General features: G+C 32.7%; 2 protein-coding genes across 2 annotated transcripts; both read left to right on the forward strand.

Moving 5' to 3' along the window:
- The first annotated feature begins 1,018 nt into the window (after positions 1-1,018).
- LOC137830313 (protein CHUP1, chloroplastic-like) lies at positions 1,019-3,003 on the forward strand. The gene has a single exon (XM_068637578.1). It carries the CDS (start codon positions 1,282-1,284, stop codon positions 2,602-2,604), a length of 1,323 nt encoding a protein of 440 aa, XP_068493679.1. The 5' UTR covers positions 1,019-1,281; the 3' UTR covers positions 2,605-3,003.
- Positions 3,004-5,523: 2,520 nt separating this feature from the next.
- LOC137830314 (peptidyl-prolyl cis-trans isomerase FKBP16-4, chloroplastic) lies at positions 5,524-9,175 on the forward strand. The gene is made up of 10 exons (XM_068637579.1): positions 5,524-5,726; positions 5,804-5,953; positions 6,040-6,095; positions 6,190-6,245; positions 6,579-6,636; positions 7,074-7,148; positions 7,571-7,660; positions 8,126-8,203; positions 8,784-8,824; positions 8,910-9,175. The coding sequence occupies exons 1-10, from the start codon at positions 5,660-5,662 to the stop codon at positions 8,935-8,937; spliced, it is 699 nt and encodes a 232-aa protein (XP_068493680.1). The 5' UTR covers positions 5,524-5,659; the 3' UTR covers positions 8,938-9,175.

Raw genomic sequence — 9,175 nt, forward strand, 5'->3', positions numbered from 1 at the left:
CCATCAAGTATAGAAATAAAAGTACAAATGAGCGCGAAGAATTTGCCTATTTTGTTATGAGGAGAGACTCAACCTATCCGATGGGCCAAAAGAAAAAGAGGAGTATGTTGTAGTTAGAAGAAGATGAAGAAGAGAAAAAAAAAATTCTAGAAAGCTTGTTCTTCAAAACTCATTTCAAAAGGTATTATATACATTCCAAAAAGTTTGTTTTGAAAATCCTACTCTAAGAAAATTGTTCCCAAATGTATTTCATGCGTTCCAGAAATTTAATTTTGAAAATCTTATTGTCCTTTGAAAAACGTGCTCTGGACAAATTTCCATAACAGGAAATCCAAGTCACTTAAAAAAAGGGTAAAAAGTCATTTTTGAAAATTGTGACATTGTAGGTTAAAAATGGGGGCGCAGGAAGTAAAATCCCTAAATCTTTTTAAGAAAGGCCCAAGACGTTTAAATTAATAACTAATTAATTTGGTTGAAAAATAAAATATTAGGAGGTAAGTTATTGAATTAAACTAAATATTCATGTTAAAGGTAAGGATAATTCATATATTAAGAGATTATTTTTTTTATAAGTTTATACTAGAAGATGTCGTAGATGATTTGAAAAAATAAACTAATTCTGAAATAGATTCTAAAGAACTTTAATACTATAAGAAGAAGTCAACTTTAAACTTAACTTAAATTTATAAAATCAACTTATAAGGTGAATTTTGTATCATTTATATTATTTTATATTATTAAATGTCTTTATCTCTAATTCATAATTGATACGTATTATAAAATGTCATAATTGATATATTGATACGAATCTTTGAATATATGAACATATAAAAGGAGTATCTTTTAAGAGATTTAATAGAATAGGTGTTATGTAGAGAAATAGAGAGAGAAGAAAAGATATATGAGAAAGATGAAAGAAAAATAAAAAGGGTTGATAAAGTGTTTACACGTTTAGTTGATGTGTGGTTGAACAGATGGAGAATATAATATTGACTAATAATATAACATCACACATAGTTGATGGAAGAAAAGAAGCCCCGACATGGCAAATATCAATTTGTGAGTGCAATTGGTTGACACGGAAAGGAATCAGATTCCTTAGAGCAGGAAGAGGGATTGATGGTGCCGTAGAAGGTCTTTTGGAGTGGTCAAAAAGTTACATATCACTGTTCCTATAAACAAACTTATGCAACTTTCCTCAAACCATTACCACTTAACAAGGATCAAATTCATATTTTCTTGCCATTGTTTTTCAGTTCAAACCAAATTTCTTTCTTCTTGATGGGACTCATACCACTGAAGGCAGAGAACTTGAAGCCAGTTATCCTCAAAGCTGGTGTTCCCCTGGCTGCATCTTTGGCTGGTTTCATCTATGCATGGATAGTGGCAAAGAAAAACTTGTCTTCTAAAGTTTTTTCTTCACCAGAAAATGGATGTGATTCTCCAAAAATCACTTGTCACCACGGAACTAAACATGGGAGTTTTGACAACTTTTCTTATGTGGAAGATGGAGAATCATCTAGTCCTAAGAATAGTAGTATTCTCTCAAGGAGCTTGGTGATCCATGACAACACGTCGTGTTTGGAACATGAGATCACTGGCCTGAGAAGCCAGATTGAAGGTCTTCAAATGAGGGAATTGGCCTTGCGTTTGCAGTTTGAGTTGTATTGTGAAATGAAGGCACAAGAATCTCTACTTGTTGAAGTCAAAAACATGGTGTCGTTGGAGAATGATCGTGCTGAGTTCTTGAGCAAAGAGATTTCTACCGTAGAGACTGAGACAATGAGGTTGGAGAGTTTTGTAGACCAATACATGAGTGTTATTGAACAGCTTCAGTATTGGAGATCACAGAATAGGGTGCTTCAAGGGAGGGTTCAAAGGCTACTTAGGGAGTCGAAGGCCAAATCTCGTTTGATAAAGGGGCAGGCTTGGAAGATCAAAGAGAAAGAAGAACTATTGAGAAACCATGAGGCCTTCCAAACAAGGGTCTGTGTCATTAACAAGTTAGAGGGTGAAATCAGAGAGCTACGAAGGATTTTGGACCAATTGGAGGAAGAGAAGAAGGAGGTTGTGAAGAAGCTTCAAACAGCAGAAGCAGAAGCAGAAGCATCAAAGCTGTGCAAGGAAAAGACACACAGAAAACCATTGAAATATTATTTGGAGGTGGAATCAGGAGATGTAAGTAAGGAAGACTACAACAAGGTTCTCAATGAATTGGAGGAGGTGAAGAAGGAACGATCAACTGAAGTTGCAGAGCTGATTCATTTGAGGAGGGTCAATACTTGTTTAAGGCAAGAGTTGGTAAGCCACTATGGAGAAAATCAGCAGCAACATAGAGTTCATGAGGAGGGGGAGTTTGAAGGAGGCTTAGGATTTGTGCAGTATGATTCAGAGCATGAGTTGAACTATTCCCTCTTGGAGCATCACAACGATTCTGCTCAGAGTGATCATGCTTCTTCAAAAAGGAAAAAGTTGCTTACGAGGCTGAAGAGGTGGGTTGAAGGAAGTGAAAAGGTAAGAGTGAAAACTGAAATTATCAAAGAAACTCCTGTTTCCTATAAACCTCAAGTTTCTTCAAATTCAAGGTTCTGTTCCAGTGCTTGATGAGTCAAAAATACCATGCCAGTTTTTCCCCAGCAAAATCTCAAATATAATTAGACCAAGTCATGATCATAATTGAGCAAAGCTTAGATACTTTCCAAAGTGTTTTTATGTTGTTTTTCAATAAGAATTGAAGTTTCTTCTTACGAAAATCCTATTCTTATACAAAAACAACAATAAAACACTTGAACAACAGCATCTAAGTTTTGATCAACACAATATAGCTAAGGATACTACTAGACAATAAAGAAACTTGGATGATGGCATAGATGCCTAGGGACACTGCGTTTGTTGCAAAATAAATGGTGATGCCATTTCATAATAATTTGTACATTTCTGCTTTAAATGTGTATTCTAAGTTACATAATGAATGAATGAATGGTAGCCTATAATTATAATTAAGAGTTCCGATAAGTTGACACTTCTCTGCACATGACACACATTTGACGTTGCAAACGTGGCAATGACGTAACAGAATGAAATTGCGTGTGAATGAGGAGCGCAAGTTTTAAAATAGGACAAAGAAGAATATATTACAACGGTTCTTAGAAACAACCAGTATAATTTTATTTATTTTTACTCAGAATGACCCATATTACATCGGTTAAGTCATCTAACCGATGTAATATACGATCCATATTAATTTTTATTTTTTTTCATAAAGAGTGGTGGGTCATAAACGTCACATAGGTAACCACTTACAGATATACGAGTAACCAGTTTTACGTGTGCTATTATATGTGGAGGAACCTGTGGCTGGGTAATCAGTTCTGGTAGGGTTGTTACATCGATTAAACCATCTTAGTTCTAACCGATGTAATATATGATTTTTACATCGGTTAAGTTATATAACCGATGTAATACATTATTTTTATTAAATTTTTTTTTATGAAGAGTGGGTGATCATAAACGTCACATAGGTAACCACTTACAGACATACGGGTAACCAATTTTGCATGTGTTACAGGTCATATACTATAATATAGAGCCAGTGTCACATCCTCACCAAATGTCACATCTACAACGCCAATTAATGTCATCACACTAACGATATCAAGTATGTGTTAGTGACAGAGGGTGTTAATAAAATATTTTTCTATAATTAATTATAAAGCAAAGATGAAACATATAGCCTTTTATTGAGAGACGTGGAACTTAGCAGCAATAACAAATATACACAAACTAATCCAATTTCTTGTTAGATTTGCCATGGTTAAAGATTACATTTTGGAAACAGTTTAAATTAAAGGACAAATAATCTTAATTATAATATCATTAATGTCAATTATATTAACTTTTTTTATGTCTATTATTTATGTTCCAAGGTCTCTGTTCATATTGGAAACTTAAGAGTTAAGTTTTTGGGAATAACTAGATTTAGAAAATAATGATTTTTTTTAAATAAATTACACTAAACAGGCACACATGCATATTAAAATGAGAAATTATTTGAACTTGAACGATATTAGCCAGAGTCTTAAATATACACATGTTAAATGCTGTAGAATGGATGAATATTGAAATAAAAGTGTAAAGTTTGATATTAATGATATACAAATATTAGTTTTAATGAGTTTAAAAAACACATGATCATGCCACTTGATAGAGCATATATTATAAAATAAGTCCAATACAATGTGCTAGCTTGAATAGCCTATAAAATAGGTTGGATCAATTTTTGTTCGGTCTTCGCTGTCTACCAATTTGAAAAACTAATAGTGATCTTTTAAAAAATTGAAACTCATTATCGCTTTCTTTTAGTTTTAAGCTATTATTTGCTTACTTAAGGCATTTTAACATTTTTTTGTACTTCCCTGTATCATTTAATTTACACGTTTTATCTATTTCTTTTATTTTATTTTTTGCAAATCTCGAATAAATTTTGTTTCCAGTCATATCTTTATTTGTAAATATGTTATGAAAATTCATCTAACTTATAAAAGTTTAACATAGACCTATGGTGAAAAATACACTATAAAAAAAATTCCTCAAAGAAACATTTGTCTTCTTGCTCAAATACTAAGAGTGGCAATGGGCTGAAGAGCTGGCCGTCAATTTTTTTTTTTTTTAAGTTTTACTTTTTTTTTAGAATTATTTACTTGTTTTAGTCATTAATTTTATTTTTTTACAATAAAAAATTGTAACAATAAAATTAAATAATATTTTAATAAAAAAATTTAATGTCTAATAAAATAAAATAAATATTAATAATACTTTAATAAATTAAATAATTTATAAAGAAATTATGTAAATAAAGTTGTATATAAACATTTCCGATCACCCATTGTAATTCTAAAAATATGAAATTTTTTTTTAAAAATGTTAAAAGTAAAGAAGGATGGACAAATCCACTCATCTTTGATTCATTAGTTGATGGAGTAGTCCGAACAGACCAATACGAATTAACAGCTAAGCAAGTTAATTTACCTTGTTAAATAATTAGAAGAAAAAAAGGTTAGAAGAAAAAAAGGCTATAATATTTATGAGATTATGTTTTTACTAAAAAGAATCCAGCTAAAATAGACACTTTATTTAATGGAAATATTATTATGTAGATAATATTTTTTTATTTTTTTATGATCCATATTATATTAGAGAGAAAAAAGAAAAAGAAAATGACTTATAAAAAGCTCAGTTATTACAACCGGCTTATTTAAATATTATTATTAAAATTGCCACCTCATTTTAGTTGATGATTAATATCTTAATATTTTCAAGATACGGGAATGGGTAGACAGATATATTGAAAGTTAAATTAATTTATTTCATAAACAAAAGGGAAAAAAAGTTAAATAAATAAAAAGATCTACTGAATTCATTTTCTATTTTCGTTGTTCTCACAAAATTTGTTTACATTCTGGGAAATGTTTGTTAGTGACATCAATATCAATCAATTATATCAAGAATCCAATATTATTTTTTGATGCTTCAAAATTGTGGATGGAATTAACCACGTTATCCTCTCTGTGTTTTCTCTCTCTTCCCTCTCTAACTATACCAAAGGAAAATTAAATGCACAAGATTCTGATCACACTGTATCAACCAAGAATCAAACACCATGGAACTCTCTTTGTTCCACCATCAGCACCATCCTATGATTCTCAATTGCCCCCTTAGCTTAACAAGTAAATTCTCTCTTCTCTGCTTCTCCATACACTTCTTTCAATTCAAACTAGCCTGAGGCAATTCCTTAACTCCACAGGAACACACAGAAGACTTAACAACAAAAGTTCATACAGATTACCATGCCACTGCTCATGTTCTTCCTCAAAAAACAGTGCAGCAGAACCAGTTGCAGTGTCTTTAAGTATTGAAGGAAGGAGAGCATTACTCAGTTGTCTCCTCACAACTGGTCAGTTATCAGTTAACTATCTTGGAATATTCCCTTTCTGTGTTCCATTCCATGTGATTTGCTTAAATGTTTTTATCTTATGTTAGTTGCTGGAGTCTATGCATGTGATGTGGCTGGAGCTGTTAGCACAAGTAGAAGAGCTGTATGTGTCCCCATTATTCTGGTTTGTTAGTTTATTTGAAAGAAAAATGTTGGTTCTGATAAGCGGAATTTTTCCACTCTTATGTTTTCTGCAGCTAAAAGGAGCAAAAATTCCCGAAAGTGATTATACTACCTTGCCCAATGGCTTGAAGTGAGTTTATGTTAACTTGTTGATTGTGAATCTTTCTACCTTCTCATTTAGTATCAGATTCTGATGACTAAAGTGTGTTGAAATTCTTCTAATAGATATCATCACAATAAGAATTCCCCCATCTAGTATATTTATTAATATTTTCTGTATCATAGAGAAACAGAATCTGTGACTTTTCTTTGATTGGCAGCATTTGAGTGGTCTTAAGTTTGTTTTTACTTACATCGGTAATCTTTAAAATTTCGTAATTTGCACTATTTTTTCTGTTGATTGCATTTTAAAGATGTGTTGCTAGTTGGAGGCTACTGTGTGATGAAACTGTGATATCTTCAGGTACTATGATTTGAAGGTTGGGAATGGAGCTGAGGCTAAAAAGGGATCTCGTGTTGCAGTACGGTTGTGACCCAGTTAAAAATGTTTCACTCATTAGTGCTTCTGCATGTTGTTGAAAGTCATTAACTAAATGTGTGGGATTACCATGTAGTTTGGTTTTATTACCAACTCAAATCAAGATTTTCTTGAAAGGGGAAACTGTCATATCTTAGTACTCAAATCTTTTGGTACTTAAGCAAACAAGAGTATCTCTAATGAGATTTTTTTTTTTAAATTCCTTAACAATAAAATATTATTTTAATGTGCCTCACAAACTTGAGTTCCTTCAAACTGAATAAACAACTTCTCTCTTTAATTCTGTTGTGCTGCCATATATGCATTCATTCATATATAATGATCTTACCAGTTCATTTTCCCCCTCCCCTCCCATGCCCTGATTTTAATTTGATTAACTATTACTAAGAATTCAGAATTAATCAGATTATCCTATTGTAGATTCACTATGTCGCCAAATGGAAGAGTATCACCTTCATGACTAGTAGACAAGGAATGGGTGTTGGAGGAGGAACGGTAACTAAGCCAAATTTCTCAACTCTTTGTATTTTGTGATATTAAGGTTGATTAGTCTAGCTGTTCAGAAGCATCAAATGCAAATGCAATTGCATGAGAAAATGAAGCCAATCATTTCCATTATTTCTATTGAGATTCAAATTTCAAAAACTATTTATCCTTTAGTTGATTGGTCTAAGTGAACAGATTCTTCCTTATATAGACAAGGAAGTTCCTCTTTTACACCGTGTTTGCTGAATGCAATGTGTGTCCAACTTGATTCCTGACAATAAGAGTTTTAATTCCATGTCATTTCCTTGTTATTCATAGATGATTATTGATAACACTTGCAGAAAATTCTGGATGATCAAATGTACTACTATGATGCATTTTTTCTGACAATTTGCTTATCGGCTGATGAAAACATGCTTAAATTATTGCAGCCCTATGGATTTGATGTAGGCCAATCTGAGAGGGGAACAGTCCTTAAAGGGTTGGATTTAGGAGTAGAGGGCATGCGAGTTGGAGGCCAGGTGAGAACAAATTGTAGGAGCAGGTTTCTCTTTTATTAAGAATGCAAATGAAAATATTGATAATCAATAAAATGAAGTGTGCAAACTGTAAAAGCCTTTTATCCACTTGATGGGAAGCTTCATAGTTCATTGGACCTCTACTAAGGGCTGAACAACTACATTGAAGTGGAATTTATGCTGCTACAGATTTTGGTTTATTTTGCTTTAGCTTTTGCATATTTTATTGTGACATAAGTATTCAAAGATTTTATATGTAAAAGTTTAAACTACATATTTTTATTGTGTCAACAGCTAGACCTCTAAGATGATCATTTTATAAGTTGGTGATCTCACTAAATTTGTTAAGCTCATAAGCTGTCATAAGCATGGGTGTAAATAGTTTAGCTTGAAAGGGTTGCAAATTGTTTAGACTCTTGGTTGGATCATGTGCCTCATCCAGCTGTAATTTAATTAGTATTTTTGCAGCGACTCTTGATTGTTCCTCCTGAACTTGCCTATGGAAGCAAGGGAGTGCAAGAAATCCCTCCCAATTCAACGATAGAGGTGAGATATTCTGATCTCTTTGTTAAGATTTGTTCATGTACGTTGAATGCTCCAATTCACATTTTAGCTCCGTTCTCCTACATATTGTAAGACCAATTCCAACCAATTATTGTTCAAGACTAGAATGTTTTTATGGTTTCTTTGATTTGACCGGAACCTTCTGTTACCAAAACAGTTTAATACAAATTTAACCGGCTTGGTTGATAAGGTATCTTTTTCAGTAAAACACAAGTTCTAATGAACCTCTTTGTGCTGTCAAACGGAAATTCATGGGCATTGAATAACTGCTTTAGTCCAAACTTCGAAGATATGTTTCAAAAGTAAGATGTGACCTCTTTCACCCAACCGAACCCTTTTCCCCCCTCCACTGTAGCCTACCCCTTCTTGCATTAGATATCAGGTTCTATAATCAAAAGAAGGGTAAAGCACAGTTAACAAGATAGAAAATTTGGTCATTTGCTATTTTTCTATATCATCATTTAGGCTCTTAATCTACTGCTGAAGTCTCTATTCTATTGTTTTCCTGTCGAAGTAATTTTTTTTTTCAATAATTTTACCATTTGTAACTGTCGGACTGCAGTTGGACGTTGAACTGCTTTCTATCAAACAAAGTCCATTTGGGTAAGTAACGATGTCAGAGTTTCTTCCTTGTTCCTGCATATTTTGAGTCTCCTGTAGTTAATCTCAATTATTTTTGGTTTTGCAGGACTCCTGTAAAGATAGTTGAAGGTTAATACAATGATTTGATATTCAGAGTGCTTAGTCAACATTTTAAGAGAAGAAGATAAGGCCCACCCACTCAGCGGCCTTTACTTTTCCCATTATGTCATTGAGCAACCTGTTTCTGGAGTGAATAAGAAACATTTGATTGTTTCAATTCAGAATTATGTTCGCACGGAGTTGAAAAGTTCATCAGCTGTGATTATCAAAACGAAAACAAAACAGTGCAGAAAAAAACCGTATTTGTCTTCA

This window comes from Phaseolus vulgaris, chromosome 7 (assembly GCF_000499845.2).
Source record: "Phaseolus vulgaris cultivar G19833 chromosome 7, P. vulgaris v2.0, whole genome shotgun sequence".
In the NCBI taxonomy this organism is placed as follows: Eukaryota; Viridiplantae; Streptophyta; class Magnoliopsida; order Fabales; family Fabaceae; genus Phaseolus; species Phaseolus vulgaris.

Excerpts from the sequence above, each read along its gene's own strand:
- LOC137830313 (XM_068637578.1), top strand. The coding sequence starts at position 1,282 with ATGGGACTCATACCACTGAAGGCAGAGAACTTGAAGCCAGTTATCCTC.
- LOC137830314 (XM_068637579.1), top strand. The coding sequence starts at position 5,660 with ATGGAACTCTCTTTGTTCCACCATCAGCACCATCCTATGATTCTCAAT. Across the intron at positions 6,637-7,073 it reads AAAAGGGATCTCGTGTTGCA|ATTCACTATGTCGCCAAATG; the intron begins GTACGGTTGTGA and ends ATCCTATTGTAG. Across the intron at positions 7,149-7,570 it reads TGGGTGTTGGAGGAGGAACG|CCCTATGGATTTGATGTAGG; the intron begins GTAACTAAGCCA and ends AAATTATTGCAG.